We start from the raw sequence: 27,881 nt of genomic DNA on the forward strand, positions 1-27,881 counted from the left end.
ATGAAAAATATACTAGGAGGAATCAAATGTAGATTAGATGATACAGAGGAACAGATAAGATAACTGGAAGGCAGTAGTGGAAATCACTCAACTGAACAGAAAAAAGAAAAAAAGTTTTTTAAAAAAAAAAAAGGTTCTTCAAGAGATTTCTGGAACAACATCAAGTGTAATGACATTTGCACTATGGAGGTCCCAGAAGAAGAGAGAGAAAAGGGTAGAAAACTTACTTGAAGACATAATAGCTGAAAATTTCCCTAATCTGAGAAAGGAAACAGACATCCAGGTCCAGGAAGCACAGAGTCCCTAACAGGATGAACCCAAAGAGGTCCACCAAGACACATTATAATTAAAACAGCAAAAACTAAAGATGAAGAAAGAACCTTAAAAGCAGCAAGAGAAAACCAACAAATAACTTACAAGGGGACTCCCATAAGACCATCAGCTGACTTTTCAGCAGAAACTCTGCAGGCCAGAGGGGAGTGGCATGATATATTTAAAGTGATGAAAGGAAAAAGGATAATCTACTCAGCCAGGCTATCGTGCAGATTTGAACAAAAGATCAAGAGTTTTACAGTTAAGCAAAAGCTAAAAAAAACTGGGTTTATAAGAAATGTTAAAGGGACTTCACTAAGTGGAAAAGAAAAGGCCACAACTAGAAATATGAAAATTATAAAAGGAAAAAATCTCATTGGTAAAGGCAAATATACAGCAAAGGTAATAGATCAACCACTTTTATAAAGCCAGTAGGAAGATTAAAAGACAAAAGTAGTAAAATCAGCTATATTGACAATAAGTAGTTAAGAGACAAAAAGATGTAAAATATGATATCAAAAACATTAAACTTGGGGGGGGGTTAAAATGCATTCAAAGTTAAGAGATTAGCAACTTCAAATAATCAAATATGTATACAGACTGCTATATATACACCTCATGGTAACCACAAAGCAAAAATCGATAATAAATACACAAAAAGAGAAAAACCCAATCATAACACTAAAGACAGTCATCAAATCATAAGGAAAGAGCAAAAGAAGAAAAAAGTAATAAATTGGTTTAAGATGGCAGACTAAGCACATGTTTCAGCTTTCCTCTTCTACCCAAATGACAAGAAAGAACCTTTTTTTTTTTATCTATAATATCCTTGGAAAACAAAAAGGAATGATCTTGGTGAATCTGAAATTAATAGTTCCTAAAAATCCAAAGACAGACATGACCAGACTGAATGAGGGATTTGCAGAAGATGGCTGCTGCAAAAGATATCAGGTGTATTCCAGAAATTAAAAGATAAAACATTAACACCGTTCTCATTAAAAATATGAGAAAAGAAGTCAAGAACAAGATGGCTGCATATCCTTGCTAATGAAAGAAGTCAAAGATAAAAGAATAGAAATGAATGGAAATAAAACTTAATATTAATTAATATCATAGATGATATGATAGTCTAACTAGAAAACACAAAAGAATAAACTGACAATCTACTAAAACTAAGAAGATAGAGTACAATTGGGTAAGTGAATGGATTTGAGGTAGATAAAGGGAGTTTTTTCTTTTACTGTCTATTGTTAGAATTTCTTTAATGAGACTATTTTCTTATATTGCATTTTTTTGTAGATAAATTGATGCTATATAGATAAGACAAATGCTAGACAAAAAAAAAAAAAAAGTCAATAGGAGTAAACAAAGGACCAACCCCCAGGGCATACAATCCAGTAAGAGCTGACTACATTATATGAGTTTAGTTTTAATAGGCAGTCTTATGGCCCACGACTATAATTAAAGTTTCCACTGTATGTATACTTTTCCTTATATTTGTTTAATTAAAATACAGGAACATAAGACAAACAGTTGTAGTGAACATACTTACTGACAGATCTCAAAGTTTTTAGTCGGAGAAGACAACCATGAAAATTCAAGCGCAGTACGTTGAGACGCCATCTTTGCAAAATAGACACTATATATTTATCTGTGATTATATTTTTTACTGTGGAAAAATCAATCTAAAAAGGATAAACAAAAACATGAATAAATGAGAAAGATATTTTGCATGTAAAATTTTTTAATATTTTTAAAGCATATAAGAACTAAAATTTCTTCATCTCATCACTCATTTTTTTTGTTTGTTTAGTTTTTAGGGTCATTCTCAGGTTTAATTACAAATAGATTTTTTTTTTTTCATGGTCATTCTCAGGTTTAATTACAAACAGATTCCAAATGTCCAGTCCAGGTTGACAACTGAGGGGGCAGGGGTCTCACATCCACCTGTCAAAAGAGTCAGTTATCCTAGAGTGGCCCCCTCATCGTTCCAAGTGAGCCTCAAGGCTTCCCCCTCTTAAATGTCAGTGAGCCCTCCGGGGTTCATTATTAAGGTGTGCCTGTTTGTTTTTACATGAGCGCAAACTGTGTTGAGTCCTTGACTATGGGAGAGACAACTTAGAGTGTGTGGTTCATAATCGCCTTTTCATAACTCATAATTTGGCAGAGGTAGTTATAGAGAAAAGGAAAGATTCCCTGAGTGTACCTGACTGATTATGTGTAAAACTGAAGAGCACAGAGGTTTATGTGAGCTCTGAACGGCCAGGGCTGGCTGATAAACAAACAATAACTATTAATAATATCTTTCTGCTAAAAAGTTAAGTTTATGAACATCCAACTTCTCATTGCCTTCTGAACAAAGCTAATCTTCCTGCTAAAATGTTTGTTATAGTTGTACCACATTTGAGCACTCACAAATAAGAGTAAATTAATTATGAATGAATGGCAACACATAACTGTGGAAAGAGAAATTTGCTGAACATAAACTTAACTTCTTATCCTGGCTTTGTTCTTTGCTGCATTTGCTCATATTTCTCTGTCTTTACCCAGTGAGGTCTCTGGGCAGAATTGCTGGCTTTCTTTCCCAGGTTTCTGCAGAATTTATCCTTTTCTTAATATTGTACATATCCTTTCTCTTCCAGACCATTTGGATTTATTTTTTTCCTCTTCATGGGTTTTCCAAAGGGAAAAGTAACACCCCCCAATGTGTCACATAAGTAAGAGATTTATTCCTTTAAACCAGTGGTTCTCAGTGTGGTCCTGGGACCAGCGGCATCAGCATCCCCGAGAAACTAATTGGAAATGCAAGTTCTCAAGCCTCGCCCCAGACCTCCAGAGTCAGAAACTCTGAGGGTGGCAACCAGTAATCCGTTTTAACAATCCCATCAGATGATTCTGATGCACTTTAAAGTTTGAGAATCACTACCTTTAAACTAAAAAGACATGAGTACATATAAGACAGGAGTGCTAAATTTGGTAGCTAAGATGGGTTAACTAAGACAGAAGCACATTTTCTTATTGCCATTGGAGCTGAGAGTAGAACCGAGAGCGTAGCCAAGAATGGGATGGTGCCCTGAGGGATGTGAAGATGCTGAGTTGACTGATGGAGCTAGAACCCCTGGTACGTGTCAACTGTTCTTCATTTTTCTGTCTAAGGCTTAGACTTCCTGCCGAATGGTCCTGACCACCTATTTAAAGGTCAGTCTGAGCACATGATATAACTGTGTCCTCCAATCATTAGCAATTAAGGAGAGGTAGCAAAGCCAGCTATTGACTGGACTTTAGGTGGCAGGAAAAATGTTGCCACTGCAACATTGGTTGATGGCATAAATGATCACAGTTGTTGAGATTAAAGTAATCACCTAAGAAAAAGAAGAGAGATGTCATCAGGGACAATGCGTGCTTATTTTTGGTTGTTGACTGAGACCTGTCACCTGATGTCTCTTTGGAATGAAAAATACAGGCTTTTTCTAGGTTGAGACTATTACAAAAATAGTGCAATGACAGGGATAGTACAGAGGTACCAGCCTAGGAGTCCACGTGAGAAAGTGCCTGGGTGTATGTGGGTCAGTTTGTATGCAGACATACTTGGAGTATCAAACATGCTTTGTTTACATGTTGAATATTTTAGCCATTTCATGATCAGTTGGTTTTTTTTTTTTTTCCCATTTTCTCCATATTTGGTGCTGCTTTGTTGTGTTTTTTAACTAATAATAGTAGCTAATATTTATTGAGTGCTGCCTACATGCCAGGCTCTACAGTAAGCACCTTGCTTGCATTTTCTCAATTTAGCTTTCCAGCTTCTTGAGTTAAGGAAGTGTTAAGGCTAAGATAGATATAATGGAGCTTTGCTTTAATCCAAAAATAATATTCAATTTATTTCTTCTATTTAAATTAGAAAATACATTATATCTCTTAAAATAACATTATTATCTTTTTATCTTGTCCTTCAGGCTTGTGCCTGGATAAAAGAAACAAAAGCATCTACTTTTTGTGGCCCCATATTGTGGAGCAGGGAAGAAGGCAGTCTTTATGACAGGTGGCTTTATAGCAGTCTGTTCTCCTTAAAGAACTAAAATAAAGACATAGCTTCAGGTAGTGTCTACTTACACCATTCCACAGTGAGCTCATTTGTGTCATCAACAACCAGGAGCGACTAACTTGACCGCATATTACCACATCTCTTAAACTAAGGTAGGAGAAAATCTAAACACAAAGGAATAAAAAATACACAATTTTGAAAATTAAGTGAAGTTTGATATAAATCTTCCATTTGCCATTTGTGTGTGGGTGTTAATAATGATAATGTTATCCATATATTGTTGTAGCTGGGGGCTAAGTACTTGAAATTTACCTGAAGGTAGGAATTTTATCTAAAGTACTAGAACTTATTTGATGATGTCTTTGATATAATGTGACCTTTTAAATTGATAACTGCAGAAGGATGGTAAGGAAGATAGGTAGATTTATTTTATTCTCTGAGTGAAAGTGGCATTCTGCTACAAAGTGAGCTATTTCCCTAAACAGTAACTGGTACATAGGAGGCGTTTGATAATTGTTTGCTGAAATGAACTGGATTCTTTTGAAAGTTATAGGATTCCTGGGAAAGATCAATAAACCCACCTTGGCTTCTATTTCTGGGAAAATGGTAGGCTAGAAAATCCAGAAATCCTCTTGATACAAACCATCGGTAAATACTATAACAAATACTTAAAGATATTATTTAATTTTTTTAAATTTCAGCTTTATTGAGGTATATTGACATAAAATTATAAGATATTTGAAGCATACATCATAGTGATTTGATATATGTAGACATTATGAAAGGATTCCCCCATCTAGTTAAATTAAACACATCCAGCACCTTGCATATTTATCTTTATTTTAATTTACTTATTATTTTTTGGTTTTGGTGAGAACACTTAACTTCTACTCTTAGCAAATTTCAATTATACAACACAGTGTTATCAACCATAGTCACTGTGTGTTTCCTTAGATGCTCCGACTTTATTCATCTCACAGCTGAAAGTTTATACTTTTTCCAAACTCTCCCTATTTCCCCTACCTCATAACTCCTAACAGTCACTTTTCTACTCTCTAAAACAAATGCTTTTTTAAAAACATAACTGAGTTTCAAGAAAGTAAGGAAAATATCCAGGGCCCCAATCTTTGTAAACCCAGACTCACAATAAGGTATTCATGTGATAGTTGCTTGGGATAGGAGAATAGTGGAGGTGGTTGCTGCTTTTCGTAACAAATAGGTTCAGATTTTGCTGGCCATGCAGGGACAGAAAAAGTTAACAGACTTGTACAAAGCTGGAATCCATAACTGAGTCAGAGAGAGAAAAAGGAGACAGAGGGAGCGAGAAAGAGAGAAATCCAGGATTATAAAAGAAAGATTTAAAACAAAAAACTACTTATTGACAAGAGAAAAATTAAAGTACCTAGCCTAGGATGAAAAAAATTTCCCAAAGAATTTGTAAGCCAAGACCGGCTGTTGTGTGGATTAGAATTTTAATTTTAATTCTTTGTGGGCTCTAACTTAGATATATTACCTCTAGATATATATATAGATATATATAGATATAGTTGTATTTGATACATCAGCATGAAAAGAGCTTCCATCTTGGTAGTAACTATGGGACATCTGGCAGAAGTAAATACCATCTCTCTAGAGAGACACATCCTCAGCCAAGGCTTATAGAATTTCTACAGATTAAGCCCCAATAAAATCAGCTCTCAATAAAGATTACAAAACATAGAAAATATCCAACAAGCATCAACAACAAAAAAACAATTAATTCATTAATAAAATTTTCAGATAGTAGTCATGAAAACATTAAAGTGATGAAGACATAAACAGCTTGAGAAAAGCGGTTGTTGACTCACAGATACAGAAAAGAAACTTATGGTTACCAGGAATAAAGGGGGTGGGAAGGGATAAATTGTGAGTTCAAGATTTGCAGATATTAACTACTGTATATAAAATAGATAAGCAACAAGTTTATATTGTATAGCACAGAAAACTATATCTTGTGGTATCTATATCTTGTGGTAACCTATAATGAAAAAGAATATAAAAGGGAATATATGTATGTATATGACTGAAACATTATGCTGTACACCAGAAATTGATATAGCATTGTAAACTGACTATACTCCAATTAAAAAAAAAAGAGCCATTGTTGAAAAAGGATGGGGTAGATTTATAAAGAAATCAAATTAAATTCATGAGAATTAAAAATATATGATTGAAACTAAAAACTCAGTGGGTGAGTTAAATAGCAAATGAAACCCAGCTGATACGAGAAATAGCAAACTAGATTATGTATGAAGAAATTACAGAGGATATGGCATAGGAAGATGGAGACAGAAAATATAAAGGAAATTAAGAGCCACATTATATAACATGAAAAGGTTCAACATTCTATATATCTGTGTAGAATTTCCAGAAAGAGGGAATGGAGAAAATGTAATCAAAGCATAACTCAAAAATATCACAGATAAAAATGCTTTAGAACTGATGAAAAGCAACAATTCTCAGATTCAAGAAGCACAAGAAATCCCAAACAGGATAATAAAGATACCATGGCTTTGTAGTGAAATTACAAAAGGCCATAAGCAAAGGAAAACCTTAAACGCAACCAGGGACAGATCACCTACAAAAGAACGTCACTTAGCCATCACAGAAAGCAGAAGTCAGCAGAAATTACTTCTCAATCTCAGATACCACATGCAAGTAAAGTACAGCTCAAGGATGAGTATTAAGTAAAGGCACTCTAAGACAAAGATTGAAAGAGTTTGCCTCCAAAAGTCTCATCGTAAAAGAACTTCCAAAGCACACTGAATCAGAAGAAAGGAGTAGGATGAAATAGTAATGGTGAGCAACTTTACTGGGGACAGACTTTCATCTGAATGACATTCCTGCATTCTTGTCTACCTAGTAGAAAAGACAGCGGCTAATAGAAAAAGACCATATAATGCCTTTTCCAACATGTGCTATTAATTTATTCACTAGTTCATTTAACACTTATTGTTAAGCACCTGCTGTATGATAATCCTATCTCACTAGAGATAGAACATTGCCCAGAAATATTTAAAAGCCAGATGTTTCACATTTCAATGTGGAATAAACTTTTATAAAGAATTTTAGCACAATTGCCAAAACTTCACACTTTCCCCTAGGTAGTCATGCCATTGTTGTATAGTATATATTGAAAGTTTTAAAATAATCGTATGTATTTATACTTGGAAAAACTGAAAATAATTCCACAAGGAACATGGGCTGTTGCCAACATGGAAACCTGGGAAGAACACCAGGGCAGGTGAGTGTGGGTCTCTAACACACTTCCGTAGATAATGACTGGTGTGGTTATTCTGTGCAAGACCTTCTAGCCCCCCAAAATTGACAAGATGTGACAGAGAAGAAAAAGGAAAGTTTTAAGAAAACTGTATACCCCTGAAACTGTATATATGCATTAAGTATGAGGCAACTCAAACTTCCTATTTAACATGTATTATTACCCACTACGTGCCAGGAAGAGTTTGGATCTTTAGGAGAACAAAGAACTAGTGTTCATGAAAAAATAATGAGGTGAACTAGGGGAATGAAAGTCCATATCAAGAGGGAATGGAGAGATGTAACAAAGACAAAATAGGAAGGAAGAACCCTGCACCTCTAGTAGAAGGAGAACAAAAGAAGAATTCACAAATGCAAGGAAGCCTGCCTTGCCCCTAAGTGGTCAAAATGGGTCCTGGTGGTATGTGATCCCAGCTGAGGAATATGGCAGCAGCTGCCAGAAGTGTCTGCCTAGAGTCTGAGACCTTTCACACCTCCTACCCACCCCTTACTCCTCCTGACATCATGTGGTGCTGAATGACACTCTTGCAAGAGACCAGGCATGGTTCTTGGGATGGGGAGACTCTGAAATGTTGACAGTAAGCTGAAGCACCATGAGCACAACAGATATTTTCATTTTGACCTCAAGTGATAGAACGAGGATCCCTGGGAGGAAACCCACAGCAGACAGATTTCAGCTTTACGCAGGTAAAGACCTCTAGGCTGATCCCTTCTAGCATAAAGGCTCTATGACTTTAAGATTTTGTAATTCTCTGCTCTCCAAAACAAGCAAGTTCCAAAAGAAAAGAATTTACAGTGTTCATGGTGATAATTAAATATATTCTCCGACCCCAGGTATTCGATAGTATTGGAACACATATCAGCCCATGTGTTCCACACAAAAGCAGGGAGAAGGATCAAGGAAGAGCTCAGATGGAGTGAGCTGACTCGGAAGGTGTTGTTCACTGACTAGGATAGAGCATCAGATGTGTTACCGAGAGGATACTGACTTGGGGTGGAGGAGCCTACTGGAAGAGATGAAGTTTCAGTTCCTTCTAGAACAAAGATTCCATTATTCTAAGATTTTGCAATTCCTTCCTTTCCAAGACAAGCCAGTTCTCAAAGAAAAGAATTTCATGAGAAGTAAAACTATTCTCCAGTAATACCAGCACTCCCTACTTATTTATTAGATTGCCTGGATAGTAATGCATTTCATGTGGAAGTTCTTGCTGTAAGCACAGTGGAAGCCAAACAAAAATACATCCAGAGACTATTGGCACTGGAGGAAAGAAATTACAGTGTAAATCTTATAAATTAGACATAATTTCTGCATCAAAGAATTATACGACAGTGTGCACCATCAAGTAATCATAGCAATGCCTCCTTTGCAACTGTATAGCACTCAGTTTACAAAATGCTGTTACATGCATACTGGCCAGGTCATTCTGCAAGGACTGTATGTTAAAGTTGCTTGGTCAAGCCAAAGAGGGGTTCCCATCAGGTCAAGATATCTGTATTTTTTGAGGTTTATAAAAGAAGAAAAAGTAGAAATGAGAAAAACATGGCCTGTGAAAGGCTGATTTTCATTAAGCTAATGAAATTCATTATGCTCGCTGGTACCTCTATCCAGTGACTGAGTAGGTGAATGTTAGTGAGTTCTGTAATCCAGAGACTATTTTCTAAAAAGGGCCAGAAAATTAATGTTTTCGATTTTGTGGGCCAAGAGGCCACGCCCTCAACTCTTTGAGCAGCAGTTCACCAAAAGATGAATGGTCTTTTTTTCATGTTTTTAAAATATTTTGCATTTGAAAATGTAAAAACTATTCTTAGTTCAAAGTCCATACAAAAACAGGTGTGGGGACAGATCTGTCCCACAGGCCACACAGTTTGCCACTCCTGCTATAGACCACCCCTATCCCATGATGGGCCAGCTTGGTGGCTCTTCTGGGACCTAAAAGATCCATGGCATCTGCAGGATTCCTTAGGGGCAATCCAAATTCTTAACCCTACTTGTTTCTTGTCACCCCTGTCCTGAGGGCAGTCTGCATCCTGAGTCACTCATTTCCTCAGAATAAATAGAGTCAGATTTGAGGACAAGAAATGAAAATTCCCCAAAGATCCTTTTGACAACATTGCATTTGCCCCAAAAGGGCCAGTTTTCATAGTTCCCAGAAATTAAAAATAGAGCTCTGTTAGAATGTGAGTGTATTTAAACATTCACTAATAATTTAGGTCACTGTTAGGCAGTTTGGGCATAAGTGTTTTTAAATGTCAGAGTAAATCTCTTGGCTCCATTCCACCTTTGTCTACCAGTGGGAGTGTTTATTATTGGTTTCGTCATGTTTAGTATTGGTAGGCTTGTTCACAAACCTTAGAGCTCACATCAGCTCTATCCTCATTATACAAATCAGGAAACTGAAGATCAGAGAGATTAAATGACACGCTGTAGATTACACAGTGCCTCAGTCAGCTCAGGCTGCTGTAACAAAATACCATAGCCTGGGTGGCTTGAACAACAGCTGTTTCTTTCTGACAGTTCTTGAGGCTGGGAAGTCCAAGATCAAAGTACTGGCAGATTTGATTCTTGGTAAGGGCTCTTTTCCTGGCTTTCAGATAGCTGCCTTCTCACTGTCCTCACATAGCAAAGAGAGGAAGCTCTGGTGTCTCTTCCTCTTCTTTTAAAAAAACTTTTTAAATTGAGGTATAGTCAGTTTACAATGTTGTGTCAATTTCTGGTGTAACGCATAATGTTCAGTCATACATATACACACATATATTCCTTTTCGTATTCCTTTTCATTATAGGTTACTACAAGACATTGAATATAGTTCCCTGTGCTATACAGTAAAAATTGTTTATTTTATAAATAGTAGTTATCTGCAAATCTCGAACCCCCAGTTTATCCCTTCCCACTCCCTTTCCCCTTGGTAACGGTAAGTTTGTTTTCTACTCTTCTTCTTCTAAGGGCAATAATCCCATTGTGGGGGCTCCACCCTTATGTCCTTATCTAAACCTGATTACCTCCCCAAGATCCCACTTCCTAATGCCATCTCATTGGGAGTTAATGTTTCAACATATGAATTTGGTGGGGCACAAACATTTAGTCCGTAACACAGTTACTGGAGCTGGGATTCATACTCTGGTTTTCTACATATAGGATTCATTCCCCTACACAGTTTCCACAGAAACTTTACCCCATTCTAGAATGATAGATTATTCTCACCTGACTGCCACCCTGCCTGGAATAGAATGAGTTATAAAGCAGCTTTCAGCATAAAATTTTATCCTCACCATATAAACTCTATTTTGAACATTTTTACAAAGGCTCATAATTATTGGACATTATCCAATCATAAACTACTTGAAAGTATGTAATGACTTTCATCATTTTTTGCTGACAAATTCTCCTAAGAGATATTTGTGTCAAAATTCTGCAAACACCCATTTACTTGAAGAAAAAATGTGTTCAAAAGTAAACCTCAGTTGTCTAATGAAGTCATTCTCCTCACCCAAAATCAAATGGAATTTTTACGAGTACAAGGTTAAGAGTTTTCTGTTTCTTGTTTAAACTAACCATTCCTTTTTGCACAACATCTAATGTCAAAAAAATATAACAACACTTTCACTTCCAAACACGTAGAGGAAAATTTAACCATATCCAATTAGAAATAGTACTCCCCAAAGTAAAACACTTAACAATTAATCTGCTTCCATGGCTAAACTGCATGTTCTATTTAAACTTAATCTTAAGAATTTTTAAATATTAGTACAACACCTGAACTATTCTTAGCAATTATCTTGTTCTGCTTGCCCAAAGTAGGACATTCTATAGAAGTTATTTTTTTGTTTTTAATGTAATATTTCTGATGTATAAAATGGTAGAAATTCTAAAAACTTAACTGGGAGCTTCTTATATATATAGAATCTTACGGAAAAATTAGTAATGTCTAAGCTTTTCACTCTTTATCTTTCTTTTATTTCTCCTTAATTTAAACTTATTCTCAAAGAAGACATATGCTCTCTAGAAGGCAGTATCCTAAAAAACATTCTGTGTTTCTCAAATGCCGTTAAAAGCCAAAATACTATTTTGGATCTAATAAGTTCCATATGGGTCTGAACCATGGTGGTTACAGCTTGACATTTAAGCATTGAATCCCAGAGACATACAGAACACTATTTCCATAAGTGTTACTTCAAACATTAAAAAATATTTTGTAGGAAAAAATAATTATGTGGCCAAATAAGTTTGGGAAATTCTGATCAAAACAAAGTAAAATATTGTGAAACATTTAAGCATCTAGAAAAAGAAAGAAATCAATAACAGGCGCATATCTATTCATCAGATTTAACAAATACCACCTTTTTAGAAACTAAAATCAAGAACTTTTTCTCCAGGATTTCCTTTTATCCCCAGAAAGACAGTGACTTTAACCACTTACTATGAGCCCCATTTTTGTTTTTCTTTGTTTTCTAACAGAAATTCTCTATTCAAGATACCACATTACCCATCCTGGTTTTTCCCTTATTCTCTACCCTTAGTTCTCTGCTCCCTCCATTTGTCCCTTTATTAGTCCAGAGAAACAATAGGATACACACACACACATACATTTACTTTAAGGAACTGGCTCCCACAATTATGGAGGCTGAGAAGTCCAAGATCTGCAGTTAGCAAGCTGGAGACCCAAGAGAGCCAATGGTGTAGGTCCAGTGTGTGTCCAAGGGCCTGAGAACCAGGAAAGGCGATGGTGTAAGTCCCAGTGCCAGTCTGAGTCAGAAGGCAGGAGAAGACCCATGTCTCAGCTCAGAGGAGTCAGGTACAGAGAGAATTCTTTCTTATTCAGCCTTTTCAGGCCTTCGGTGGCTTGGATGATGCTCCTCACCCCCGCCCAAGTGAGGAGGGCCATCTGCTCTACTCAGTGTACTAATTCAGAAGTTAATCTCATCCAGAAACATCCTCACAGACATACCCACAAGTAATGTTTAACCAAATATCTGGGCACCCCATGGCCCTCAAGTTGACACATAAAGTTAACTGTGACAGTCCCCAGTTGGATTCCCTACCTTTTCTCAAATCATGGGTATTTCCCAAGACTCACCCTTTAGCGCCAGCAAATTTTTAAAATTCCCTCCATCAAAGAATTTGTTCATTCTTAGGATTTATGTGATATTTTATTTATGAAAATTGCCTGAACAAAATTTTTTTAATTCTCTTTTTTCAGTAAGAAGGGAAAGAAGGCTGTGTGGAGGTGGAAAGAGCATTTACATTTATTGTGCACATCCTCAGTGCTGGGCATTTCATCTTAATTCTTAGCGACCCCTGTTAAGTGTCCAGTATTATCCTAGTTTAAAGATGGAGGAACCGAACTCCGTGCCATTTTCCACTTCTGCCTGGATTAGGCTTGCTACATAAAATACAGGATGCCCAATTAAGTTTGAATTTTACATAAGCAACAAATAAATGTTTAGTGTAAGTGTGTGCTGCATATTGTATAGGACAACGTTATACTAAAAAGGAAAAGAAAACTTCACCTGAAATTTAAATTTAATTGGGCACCCTGTATTTTTTTGCCTTGTCTTATTTATGTAAAAGTTTTTTTTTGATTAAGATTCAATTCATGGAAGTAGAAATTTTAGAACCCAGTTTTCCCTCAAGCTTTTAAGTTCAACTTGCAAATCTATTTATGACCCTATATTATGGACCTAGAGATTGCTCTATTTATGACCCTAATATTAAACAATAGTTTTTAGAGGGGTTTTTACTAATTTATTTAATTAAACTTCCTTAAACGTTTTTAAGTAAGCTCACAAGTTTATTTATCTATTTTATTTTTTTTCCCTAAATACTTCTACATATATTCTGGTTCCTTGTTGCTTTGTAGCATTCATCCCTAAAGCAGTGATGTAAAATCATCACAGTAGTTTGTTTTGCACGTGAATGTGGGGCTTGGCTGGGATCAGCTAGGCGGTTCTCATTCAGGGTCTCTCCTGCTGTTGCATTCAGACAGTGGCTGCCCTCAAAAGCTTCTTCAGGCGTGCGGCTGGGGCCCAGTCTGGGAAGACTCAAACAGCTGAGGGCTGGGACAGCGGGGACCCTTGGGCATCTCTTGCTCTCTCAATAGTCTGTTCATTTTGTTGCTGTATAGTACTCTGTTGTATGAATATACCACAATCTGTTTATCTGTTCCACTTTTTTCATTTATCACTTAAAAAATTTTTTTAATGGAAGCATAGTTGATTTACAGTGTTGTGTTAGTTTCAGGTGTATAGCAAAGTGATAGAGATATATGGGTTTTTTTCACATTCTTTTCTATTATAGTTTATTACAAGATATTGAGTATAGTTCCCTGTGCTGTACAGTAGGTCCTGTTTATCTATTTGATGTGCAGTAGTATGTATCTGTTATACTGTGAACTCCTAATTTATCCCTCCTCTACTCCTTTCCCCTTTGATAACCATAAGTTTGTTTTCTATGTCTGAGTCTATTTCTGTTTTGTAAATAAGTTCATTTGTATCATATTTTAGATTCCATGTATAAGTGATATCATATGGTATTTGTCTTTCTCTGTGTGCCTTACTTCACTTCGTATGATAATCTCTAGGTCCATCCATGTTGCTGCAAATGGCATTATTTCATTCTTTTTTATGGCAGAATAATAGTCCTTTGCATATTATAAATACCATATCTTCTTTATCCATTCATCTGTTGATGGACATTTAGGTTGCTTCCATGTCTTGGTTATTATAAGTAGTGCTGCTATGAACATTAGGGTGCATGTATCCTTTCGAATTAGAGTTTTTGTCTTTTCTGGTTATATGCCCAGGAGTGGGATTGCTGGATCATATGGTAACTCTATTTTTAGGTTTTTAAGGAACCTCCATACTGTTCTCCATAATGGCTACATCAATTTACATTCCCACCAACAGTGTAGGAGGGTTCCCTTTTCTCCACACCCTCTCCAGCATTTATCCTTTGTGGACTTTTTAATGATGGCCATTCTGACTAGCATAAGTTGATACGTCATGGTAGTTTTGACTTGCATTTTTCTGATAATTAGCGATGTTAAGTTTACTATTCATATGCCTGTTGACCATCTGTTTGTCTTCTTTGGAGAAATGTCTGTTTAGATCTTCTGACCATTTTTTGATTGTGTTGTTTGTTTTTTTGAAGTTGAGCTGTTTGTATATTTTGGAAAGTAAGCCGTTGTCGGTCACATTGTTTGCAAATATTTTCTTCCAGTCCATAGCTTGTCATTTTGTTTTGTTTATGGTTCCCTTTGCTGGAGCACCGTGTATTTTTTATTTGCTAACTCTGGCAACCTTCACCTGGATTGGAGTCCTCCATTGCTTGTACTGGTCCTCCTTCTCCCTTAGCCCTGCAGACAGACCCTCAGTGCCTGCATGACCAACTGTCCCTGATCACTTGCCTGTTGCTATGGCCACTACATGTTGACAGCTCCTGTACCCCCATCCCCAAGCTCTATGCACCTGCAGATCTCTCACTAGGTGGGAATTCTTCCATGCTCACTACCTGGCCTGGCTGTGGCTGTTTGGCCAAATCCTCCGAAGACTATTCCCTACCACAGGCAGCTGTGGCACAGCCTTCCCCTCACTCCACCCAGAACTTGCATCACCTGGGTGGTTGTGTTCCTGATAGAGTGTCTCACCAGTGTATAAACCACTCCACATCTATACAGTACGAGATCTTGGGGAAATGGGGGAAATGTGGATAGACAACTGATTAAAAAGGACATAGAGAGGCATGTCTACAGCTCAGGGCAGAAGAATGAGCCCCAGAAAGGGAGAGCAGACAGGATTTGTGTTCAACATTTTTTCACCATGGATAAGACTGTAAGCATCATGCTTATTAAATCAGTGAATTCCACAAAGCTGTACGACATAGCTAACCCACTGAATATTGGAATCAGAACCAAAATCAACAGGATGAAATTGAACAGGCATAACAGGAACTGCTGTGTTCAGGTTGAGAGTAGCAGTGACGTATGTCAGAACTGCTAGCCAGCAGTTCTGATAAACACAACCTCGGCATTTTTGTTCAACACAAGTTCAAGGATAGGCATTATGATGTAGTAGAGGAAAAAACAAGACTTAGATTCAAACAGATGCTACCCCAATTCCTGACTTCATCACTGAGGGAAAGAATGGGGGCTTATGGCAGACACCTGTGCTGCATTCCCATGCAGACCCTCCTAAGAGGTGGCAGGTCCCCTCATGGGAGCCCTCTGAAGGCTTCAGCAACTGACCACTAAAAAGGGCTCCTTGAGCACCATGGTAAATACCCCTGTGCCCAGGCTTGGCTCAGAAACTGTGGAGCCTCCTGCCTTCAAGGGACTGAGTCAACTTAGGAAGCATGGGTGTAGTGGCCAGTGTGGGCTCAGGTCTTGTGCTCTTCTTGGGTACTTAAACTGTGAGAGACCTCTAAGACTTGCACAACCAAGGAGCAGGGGCCAGGATGGATTAGGATTGAATTTCATGATTCAGATTAAATTTACTGGCTGTCAAATGGGTGGAGGATGTGTAGCAGACTAACCTGACGTAGGGGAATAAATAAATATAACACTTATCTTCATCCAGATATTAGGGAGTGTAATTCACACTCTCTACAAAGTTGAAAGGACTTGTTCAGTCAGACAAACTCAAACCAAACCCAAGCATACCACTGTGATTTAACCCACTTTTTCAAGCATCATTTCTTTCATTTGCAAGAAAAAAAAATAAAAAGAAAAAATAATGCCTAATTTACAAACCTTTTAGGAGAATTACATGAGATAACTTGTAAAAATCCTAACATACTTCTTAGTGTAGTGTAGTTGCATTTTATAACAAATTTGAATTCTGTGGTTTTAAAGTAATGCAATAAAAATTTGAGCCCCATTATATGGCAAAATTTGAACAACTCTGAATCCCACGTTATATTTATTCCTATGTGGAAAAGCATCTTAAATGGGTATCCTTTGTGAGTCACTAATTGGATGTGGAGAATAAAAATAACAGGAGTTTAGGATGACCCCCACAGTTCTAATTTGGGTGCCAAGTGATGATGCTATTTACCAAGAAAGGCCAGGAATATAAAGGGGTGGGAAGAAGACCCAGAAGGGCAGTAGGGAGGTGATGTCTTTGAGTTGGACATGCTAGTGGTGGATGCTTTGGAATGCTCATGTAGAGTTACTCAGCAAGCATTGCTAACAGTGGCCTGAGTCTCAGAAGAGAAAGCTGGCTGGAGATATATTCATTTGGGAGTCATGAATAAACAGCATATAACCTAAAGCCTATATTTGACATCACCCGGAGATTGAGGATGGAATGAGACCAGAGAAGCAGTGGTGTAGCCTTTACAAACAGCATCATACAAGAAGTGAATGGGAACACATTATCCCCAGAGGACTCTTAAAAGGAATGCTCAGAGAGGGAGACAGAAAACCAGGAGGGCGAGTTGTCACTGAGGCTGAGTTTAAACAGAGATTTAATGCTAAAGATGTTGACATCCATGTCAGGTCACAGAAAGGTCAATAGAGTCATAAAATTTTCATCAGCTGCTGAAGGGCAGTGGTGAGCCTAGCTAGCATAACTTCAGTGGAAAAGTGGGAGCAAAATGGGTACAGGAAGGTCCACTTTAAGGGAGGTGATACTTGCACAGAATGCAGCACTAATCAAATCAGTCACACTTGGAATATTTTTTTCAAACTTTGGCACCGTTGAGTATGAAGTACTGACTGGAGGAGGGAGCCATTGCATAGGAGAAGCAGGTAGGCATCAAGATTAGACAGAAGATAAATTAGAAAGTTCAGGAAAAAACAAATAGATAAGCCATGTTGTACGGAAATGAGAAAGACAAAACAGAGGGGCAGAGGCAGGAATGTAGAGTGATTTACATTCTTTTAACCACAAGAGCGACAGTAGCCAGGAACCAGGAACTCAGTGAGGATCAGACCCCGCGGGGCTGAGAGTCTCAGCATGGTGCATTCTCCGCTCCCCAGTGCTCTGGCAAAGGAGGCCTTCCTGATACAGTGTTACGAGAAATGCTTCAAGCTCTGAAGAAAACCACAACTAGTACAGAGCCTTAGATGATCTGGGTATCTCTATCTGAGAGACAGAGCTTTCCAAGTGAAAGGAAGAGCTTGCACCTGGGTGCACAAGACACACTTACGTGCAGCTATTCCCACTGATTCTCTTTCGGCTCAGTGTTGAGTAGTAAGTCACATGAGTGCACATTCACATTGTCTTGTGCAGTTTTCTCTCACATTGCTACTTGGAGAGAAACCTCAGGACCAGGATTAGGAGGAAGCTGATCCAGGCCACCTGTTACCTGGAGAGCTCCCCCGTACTTAGAGGGTAGGGCCCACTCAGGGTTGGGGAGAAAACATGATCCATCCCACTCTATGAGGGACCTACAAATAGAGAATCCTCAGAGGACAGCAACCAAGACTGAACTGGGAATTGGTAACCACATAAGGACTAGAAAATAAAATCATAGCTGTGTTTAAATAATGGACAAATTTGATCTTACTCCTTCTGGATGCAGCAGAACAAACTAGGGGCAAAAGGTGCTGGGGAAGCTGCTTTCTCTGCTTTGATAGGAGAAACAACTTGCTAATTACATATCTAACCTTCCCAAAAGAGAACAGGATGCACCCCAAAGTCAACAGCCTCTCAAGCATAGAAAAGATTACACCAGAGGCTGGATAAACATTACTGTTGCTGTTGATTCTTCATTTCCTTGGCCCCATATCTCCATCTGGAAACACATCAATAACACTCCAGGACTCTCTCCACCCCTCATGCCTTCCCAGAAGAAGAGGAGGGAGGTACCTGACTGGGGAATTTGGGAAAAAGAAGCAGGCCTGCAAGTCAGCTCCTGCTCTACTCTGTCCTGACTCCAGTGCAAGATGTGGGCATCCTGGCTGCTCTCAGCAGCCCAGGGGAGGGCTGCAGGAGTCCGGGCTGTGCAGTGACTGAGGGCGAGTCTGTCTGATTCAGGGGTGAAGTCCTAGCAAGCTGCCTTGGTCAGTGATCTTAAGCCGTGGTTTCCTATCAGCTGTATGAGATAACATTTCAATCTTCATCTGTCTAATTCCCTATTGTTTCCAAACTCAGACAAGGAAGAGGTGTTACTATATTGTCCCCTAAAACCCAAGAGTATCTGTAAGGAATATTGTCCTGGGAAAATGGTTGGACCACATAACTCAAAAATTGTTCTATGTGTAGAATTCTGTGACTTTATGACTTCTCAGATACTTTTAGGCCCTTCTAACTTAATGTCTCACTGACATTTCAAATTCAATGAATCTAAACTTAAGTTTCTCTTCCCCCAAAATCAGCTCACTCTCCCCATCCTGTAGCACATCAGAAGTACAACTGACCTCACATTCATTGAGATTCAACTAGTTGAAGTTCCCAAATGGTAGGGAAGCTGAAAACATCCCTATCATGATTGCAAACCAGTACTGACATCATCAGGTGGTGGTCGAAAGCCTGTGATTGCCAAGATCTAGTGAGAGTGTGCAGAGAAGAGAGAGGGCCAAGGTGAACACCCAGAGGTGCTGCGGGAAAACTCCTCACAGGGGTCCTGAGGGGAGAGCGAGAGACCTCGCATGAAGACAAAGAAGTAATTCCCAGAGAAAACAACCAGGACGTGTCATGCCGTAGAAGCCCCCCAAAAAGAGCATTTCAAGAAAGAATGCTACTGAAAGAACAGGGAAGATGAGAAGTGAGCACAAGCTGTTGGATTTGATGATTAAGAAATTTCTGGGAATGAATGTAAGTTTGAAATGGTGAGACTGAAAGGGGAGAAACTCATTCCCATTCATTCATTCAACCAACAGTTATTGAGCATCTAGGGGTTATGAATTCAAAGCATGTAAGACACTGTCCCTGCCCTCAAGGCACTTATAGTCCAAGAGGAAGACAGAAAATAGACAATTGTAACAGACAGGAAGAAGTGTCGCAGGGTCTCTGGGAACACAGATGAAGGGTAACTAACCAAGACTAAGGGAGAAGACAAGACGAAGGGTAGCCTTCCTGGAAAAGATGACATCTGGGCTGTGCCTGAGCAGGAGGGAGCCAGTCAGTGAAGGCGAGAAGGGGACCCCCACACAGAGAAGAGCATGACGGCTGGAAAGAGTGCCTTGTACTGGGGTTATAGAGAGTAAGGGACCCCGTATGGCTGGAGCCGAGGATTTCTGCAGAGATATGGTGAGAATGAGGCTGAGGGGCCAGAAGAGGAAAGGCCTTGTGGGCAGTGTGAGAGCCAGTGGGGAGTCAAGAGAGATTTTAAGCAGGAAAGTGACATGAATAAATGTGACTTGAGAAAGACATCTCTGGTGAGCAAATGAAACATGAGTTGGAAGGTCAAGGTCAAGAATAGATGCTGGTGACTGGGACATTGTGCTGTACACCAGAAACTGACACACTGTAACTGACTATGCTTCAATTAAAAAAAAAAAAGAATAGAGGCTGGATTGGGGTGGGAGGTACAGCTCAGTGGCAGGGCATGTGCTTAGCATGCACGAGGTCCCGGCTTCAGTCCCCAGTGCCTCCATTTAAAAAGACCCAACTAAGCTGCTTTGATAATGTCACTGAAGATCATGAGTGCCAGAGAGAAGGGAGAGGGGAAAGTACGGTCCAAGAGGTTCCATGTTAAAAGGGGAAAGTCTGTGCAGCAGGGGATACAGGAAAGGAGTCAAAGACAGTTCCCAGGTTCTAGCTAGGCCACTTGAGTTGATGGTGATGCCATTCATTTAAAATGGGATACAGGAGAGAGAGAGGGTTGGAAGAAGGAAACGATGAGTTCTATTTGGAAATGATGAATTGGCTCGTGCCTTTGGAACACCCAGGTAGAGACCATTTAAAAGCAGTTTCTGAGTGTCTTGGTGGGTGGGTGGGAGGTAGCATCAAGAAGTTGACAACACATATAAGGAGGGAAATAGAATATTAACCCAAGAGAGAAGGAGGGTTGAGAAATGTTTTATAGGAAAGGAGTTGAATACATTTATAAACATGAGGGAATAAATCAACAAAAAGAAAGAAACTGAAGATGACAGGCCAGGGAAGAAGCAGGGGTGGCAGTTCTCTCCTATTTAATTTTACCTTGTAGTGCAGAAAGAGGAGAGCTGTCTTCTGAACATAACACATGGACTCTGGATTTAATTGGTAGATTGCCTAGCACAGATCACGAGCCATCTAAAACAGATGGTAAACTGCTAAAACGAATTAGGCTCTACCAGCCATTTCAGTGGAACACCGTATGGTATGGAAAGAGAAACACTTGGCAAGGCAGGAAGCATGAGTCAGGGGTAAGTGGTGAGTGGTGTGAGTCATGCATTTAGGATCAGTAAAAACCTGGCTCTGCTCCTGACTTCATTACTTCTGAGCCTCCCACCCCTCTAGTTGCCCAGGCTCAACAGTTATCCTATCAGCCTCCCCACTCACCCTTTCACTCCACATGCTACCCCTTCCACAGTTCTGCCAGTGCTTTGGTTCTCACACGGGTCATTTCCTTTTCATTCCCACTGATGCTATCCTAGTGCTCATTCTTAGAGAAAGCCCCGTCTGCCTTCACACTTCACACTTCGCCTACCCCTACAGCCCAACCAGGGCAGGGGGAGGGAAGACGAGTGAAGGGGAAAGAGAACAGCTTTCCAAGTCTGCCATCACGTCACTGCCCACAGGCTTAAGCCCAGCTCCTGAGTAGACACTCAGGGTCTCAACAATATGGCCCCATCCTGTTTTTCCGATTTTATATCCTGCTACATCCAACACAAATCTTCCATTCATTCCAGCTAAACTGACCTTACTCAGCCACACTGAAATGTTGCTCCTATTTTCCTGACACTATTTTTCTTGTAATTTTTTCAACAGATGTCCCACATAGAGAAGTCTTCCCTGACAGTACTGTCTACAGCAACACATCCCAGTCACTTCTTTTTTAATTTGAGATATAATTAGCATGTAATATTATAATAGTTTCAGGTATACAACATAGTGAGTCAATTTTTCTATATATTGCAAAATGACCACCACAGTAAGTCTAGTTAACATCCATCACCACATATGGTTACAGGTTTTTTTTTTCTCTTGTGATAAGAACTTTTCAAATCTATTCTTAGCAACTTTCAAATACACAATACAGTATTATTAACTGTAGTCGCTATGCTGCACAATACATTCCCATGACTTACTTACTTTATAACTGAAAATTTGTGCCTTTTGACCGCCTTCCCTCATTTTGCCTACTTCCATCAATCTATTTTCTGTATCTATGAGTTCATTTTTGCTGTTTGGTTTTTAAATTCTACACATAAGTGAGATCATCCAGTATTTGTCTGCCTTTCTCTGACTTACTTCACTTAACGTAATGCCTTCAAGTTCTGTCCATGTTGTCCCAAATGCCAAGATTTCCTCTTTTTATGGCTGAATAATTTTCATATCTATATCTATATCTATCTATCTATCTATCTATATATATATATATCTCACATTTTCTTTTATCTATTCATCTGTTGGTAGACACTTGGGTCATTTCCATGTCTTGGCTAACTGTTAATAATGCTGCAGTGAGCATGGGAGTGCAGATATCTTTTCAAATTAGTGTTTTTGTTTCCTTCAGATAAAGTCAGGAGTGGAATTGCTGGATCGTATGGCAGTTCTGTTTTTACTCTTTTGAGGAACTTCCATAGTGTTTTCAGTAGTGGCTGAACCAATTTACATTCCCACCAACAGTGCACAAAAGTTCCCTTTTCTCCACATCCTCACTATCACTCGTCTGTCGGCTTTTGGACAATAGTCATTCTAACAGGTGTGAGGTGGTATCTCATTGTGCTTATAATTCATATTTCCCTGATGATTAGTGATGCTGAGCATCTTTTCATATGTCTGTGGGCCATTTGTATGTCTTCTATGGAAAAAAATGTCTGTTCAGATCCTCTGCCCACTTTTTAATCAAATTGTTTGGTTTTTTACTATTGAGTTATAAGAGTTCTTTGTGTATTTAGATATTAACCCCTTATCAGATATACGGTTTGCAAATATTTTCTCCCATTCAGTAGGCTGCCTTTTCATTTTGTTGTTTGTTTCCTTTACTGTAAACAAGCTTTTTAGTTTGATGTTGTCCCACTTGTTTGTTTTTGTTACCTTTGCTTTTGGTGTTCCTTTTAGTAAAGTGATCATCCTTTACCCTGATATATTTTCTTCATGACGTGTTCTTGTGTATTTGTTTCTTTGTTTACTATCTGATTTTTCACACTAATATATAAGCCCCATGAGGTATTGCTAATCTACTTCTGTTTTCCCAGTACTTAAAACAGAACCTTGTACACTGTAGGCATCCAATATAGTTGTTAAATAAATAAAATAAAATCTCGATTGAGTTCCTGCTTGTGCCAATCTATTAGGTTCTGAGGATAAAGAAATGTAAAAACTCAATAACCAGAAACCTCAATTAAATGGAGTTGGGAGACCAGAAGGGAGAGCCCTCATGCACCGTGAGGATAGCAGAGCCCAACAGGAAGAAGAAAGATGACTCTTCTTTCCTGGCAAGGACTCAGTCAGTGCAAAGCCATGGGCTCTTTGTTTACTTAGCCCTCCCAGCTTCCTTCTTATCCCTATAAAGGCACTCTCCTCCCCTTGCCATGGGGGGACTTGCACATGGCTCACCATGTTACAGACCTCCAAGTGCAATTCTCTGTTGATCCTGAATAAGCCCATCTTTGCTGGAGAATTATCTGACAGTGTATTTGTTTCAGGTCAGCAGAAATAATCAAAGCAGATGTAATCCCAGAACCCCAAAGGCATATGGTTTAGTAGGAGAGACAAACAAAAAACAAGAACACTATTAAAAATTAATAGCTACTTACAGTGAGAAGTGCCATGAAGGAAAAGAACAGGCCTTACAGCAGGGGCTGATTTTAGATTGGGTAATCAGGAGAGGTCTTTCCAGTGGGGGATATTTAAGCTGAGAAGTAAAGAAAGACCTAGCTAAGCTAACAGTGGGTGGAAGAGAGTTACCAACAGGACAGGAGCATAAGTGAAGCCCTCTGTAGGATTTTCTGCATTCACTTCTGAGATTTTCTTCTGCTGGGACGCTCGTTTTCATCCAGGAGTCATAAATGTTTACAGCGAAGTGATCCTAGAGGCCATCTCGTCCACCCTTATTTTACAGAAGGAACTACAAGTACTTATGTACTATTTCCTAGGGGTTTTCAGAGTCTTTTAACTGAGGGTAAGAGGAGTTAGATGCCCTGTGGGAGGTCAGCAAGCTGACAGAGCCAACAGGGCTAAGTCTAGAATCCCATCTTCCCACCTTTCTATTCAGTGGCTTCTCCATCATTCAGTCATCTGAACTCAACTTATTAATAATAGTAACTTCTACCTGAATTCAGTATATGCTGGGCATTGTTCTAAGCACTGTGTATTAACTAATTTAATCCTCACAAAATAGAAAAGGTGGGAGATATTATCCCCTCATTACAAAGGAGACAACATAGAAACAAGAGATTAAGCAAGATGACCAAGGTCATGCAGCTGGTGACAGAATTGGCCACCCAGACTCCAGAGCACACTCTCTCAGTTTCCACAGAGGTGCTTCTTTCCCTGCTAGTTTTTCATCTTACCAGCGATGTATCATTTTGCAAAGGTGGTTCCTGCTAAAATTAATGTAACATCTTTTACAATTTAAAAGTCATAAAAACTTTATATCAAAATCCTTCGTAAACTTCTTAACTTAGATAGCACTCCTGATTAGGGCTGAAGTGATAAAAGCCAGGCCTATGGGCAGAGCAATCCTCTACCAAAAAGAAACTGATCCTAAAGCAATTTTTAGACATTTGGCTTCATTTACTTTTTCACCCACACCACAAATTGAGCCAACACACACACATAGTTCTTTGATGGAGCAATGTGGTTTTGGAAGCTTCCCTTATCTGAAGTTCGCACAGTACATGCCTAAGAAACCTGGAACCACTCTTTGCTTCGGTGAATTGAGGTCAGACTGACCCCTGAGGTTATCAAAACATGGACTCAAAAAGTCATTGAGAATACTCTTTTGTTTTATATTTCTAAGTAATGTAATCTAACAGGCCTGAACCATCTGGTTCTTCTCCTGCAACATGGTACAAATTTTAACAGTTATCCAGGGATTTTTTTCCCATGTGAAAAGATGAGTCATCAACATTATGAGATCTGAAGGTGATTTTATAACTCTTATCAAGTCCACACACTGTTAGCTTTTACAAACAAACAAAAAGTTACAGTTGTTTAAAATGAAAGATAGCCCCAAGATACTACTTATGTTATTAAACTAATCAAGCAGTTTTTCATTCTAAGACAACTGCATTGCTTAAGTAGGTTATTTAGACTTTCCAAATTCTTCAACATAAGGGTTTTCTCTGTATTGCTTGCCAAGCTACACACATACAAAAGAAGAAGAAGAAGAAGAAGAAATAACTTGCATTTTCATGGAAAACTGTCTTTGCCAACCGTCCCACTGGCTCTGAGTTTGACAGATAGTATATGAGCTCTACCATCTGTTAACAAAGCTGCCTTTCCTAATGGGTAAATGATACTAAAGAAGAAGATAGTAAAACAGAATCTGACTTGTTTTCATGAGTTGATACAACTGAACCTAAAAAGCAAACCTGCAGTTTTCCGAGTTAAGTTCAGATTGTATCTCATTCCAGATGACTGTTTTCAATTACTCCCTCAAAACATTAGGCAGTCTAAATGCACACATCTCAATTTATTTCAAAAACTAACACTTCCAAAAGCTTTTAAGTTTAGACCTAATTCACATTACATTTTTATGATTTCACACCTTGGTTTCTCAAGTCCCTGAGAATTCATTGACCAGAGAAGTCACCAAATTAAATGCCATTTTAAAACTATGAGTTAAAAAATTAGCTAGGCAAATCTATTGCATTAATAAGCTTAATAAGCCCAACTGATCAAGACATGAATGTTAGAATCATTAATTTCCATTTTTACACTATTATATAAATTTATTCTTTAATTACCTGTGCACTTTAATGGCCATTCTTGACTATTTGATTGGGAAAAAATTGAGAATATCTCCAAAAATAATGCTGTGCTTTAGTGTCACATCAAGATTTAGTAATTTTTAAAAGTTACTCTTGTATTTTTTTAAGGGTAGTACAACTAAATAGATGTATAATGGTTCTTAACTATTGTTTTTTGTTTCAATATGTGTATGTATTATAAATGATCATTTTATATACATTTATGTATATAATCCATTTCTTTAGAATTCTCCAAGAGAGAAAACTAGAATGATGTAGAGGCTATAATTTTAGCTGAGGAGTCAGGAAAACCAGATTCTGTTCTCAATTTTGTGGTTCTGACTTTGCAGATGTCATTTAATTTCTCAGATTCTCAGTTGTACCTCCTGAAAAAGGTAAAAGCATAGCACAGAAATCCTTATGTTCTTTTCTAGATCATGCTGTGGTTTGAGCACTCTGGCAGACTCTGTAAATCTGATCCCCAAAGTGCTCAATATCATTCCACACAGAAGCAGGGAATTGGGGTAGAAGGAGGGACAGGAAGCCTGATCATAACCCATGACATGATATTAGAAAGTAATATTTAAAATGCAAGAACTCGCATTGATTTTCATTGTCCTGAGCAACATCCCCAGTAATTCTACCTGTTTCCCATATTCTGATATGAGATTTTCCCAAAATCATATCAAAATGAATCTAAACTTCAATTAATCCAACATAAATTCTGCTCTGTAAGTTTAGAGTTTGGTTGCGGAGATGAGAATGAGGAAGTTTTAAAAATAAAGGGCCAAGAGGGTTGAAACTGCCCAAGATTACACTCCTAATGAGTAGCTGAGGTGAGATATGAACCCAGTTCTCCTGAGCACTGTGCCTGGACTTTTCATCGCTACGTTATCAAACTGAAAGACTTCTTATGGCAAAGTATGCAAATTCATAGCTCATCATAACATTGAAGTTTCCATGTACAAGTTTCTGTTAGGCCCTGGATCACATTATGAGATAGTATGTTGGCTCTGGGTTCTGTGGTTCTTTATTAGTTGGCATTTTTTATTTCTCTGAACTGGAAGATGGAAGAGCATTAAACCAGAGTTCCTTTGCAGCAACTATGTATTGACTTCTTAAAGATCTTCTTGCTTCTTATCTGTTGTAGATGTTGTTTTGCTTTTTACTGAAACCAATACTTTTTTTTTCTGGCAAGGACGAATGCCTTTTTAAATATTGACTGATGACTGGCAGTTCAAATCCACCTTCAGTGAGGCTGACTGCCTGCTTATTTCACCCAAACCCCACTCAAAGTCCCCTCCTAAAAGGGAACCTTCCTATACTGTTGGTGGGAATGGAAATTGGTGCAGCCACTATGGAGAACAGTATGGAAGTTCCTTAAAAAACTAAAAATAGAGTTAACATATGATCCAGCAATCCCACTCCTGGGCATATATCCAGAAAAGATGAAAACTCTAATTCGAAAAGATACTTGAAACACCCCAATGTTCATAGAAGCACTATTTACAACAGCCAAGACATGGAGGCAACCTAAATATCCATTGATAGATGACTAGATAAAGAAGGTGTGGTATATATATACAATGGAATATTGCTCAGCCATAAAAAAGAATGAAATAATGCCACTTGTAGAAACATGGATGGATCTAGAGATTATCATTCTAAGTGAAGTACATCAGACAAAAACAAATATCATACAATATCACTTATATGTGGAATCTTAAATAATAATACAAACATACTTATTTATAAAACAGAAACAGATTAACAGACATAGAAAACAAACTTACAGTTACCAAAGAGGAAAAAGGGATGAGATAAATTAGGAATTTGGGATTAACAGATACACACTACTAAATACAAAATAAACAACAAGGGCTTACTGTGTTGCACAGGGAACTATATTCAATATCCTGCACTAACCTGTAATGGGAAAGAGTCTGAAAAAGAATATATATATGTATATATAACTGAATCACTTTGCAGTACTCCTCAAACATTGTAAATCAACTGTACTTCAATAAATTTAAAAAATCATTACTTAAGTTGCTTTATTACAGCTACAAATAAACTATACTTGATGTAATAAAACATTTTCAAATTAAACAAATAGTATGGTACTGGCACAAAAACAGACACGTAGATCAATGGAACAGAGTAGAGAGCCAAGAAATGAACCCACATTTATATGAGCAATTAAT

General features: G+C 38.3%; 1 protein-coding gene across 1 annotated transcript in view; it reads right to left on the bottom strand.

Moving 5' to 3' along the window:
* Window positions 1–27,881, bottom strand: part of FBXL13 (F-box and leucine rich repeat protein 13) — a 168,100-nt gene that overhangs the window by 108,462 nt on the left and 31,757 nt on the right. Inside the window, exons 8-9 of the mRNA XM_010946662.3 lie at window positions 4,423–4,518; window positions 1,865–1,997 (exon numbers count right to left, since the gene is read on the bottom strand). Coding sequence (XP_010944964.1) covers window positions 1,865–1,997; window positions 4,423–4,518 — 229 coding nt within the window. The remainder of the gene's footprint in view (window positions 1–1,864; window positions 1,998–4,422; window positions 4,519–27,881) is intronic.

Source organism: Camelus bactrianus, chromosome 7 (genome assembly GCF_048773025.1).
Source record: "Camelus bactrianus isolate YW-2024 breed Bactrian camel chromosome 7, ASM4877302v1, whole genome shotgun sequence".
Lineage (NCBI taxonomy): Eukaryota > Metazoa > Chordata > Mammalia > Artiodactyla > Camelidae > Camelus > Camelus bactrianus.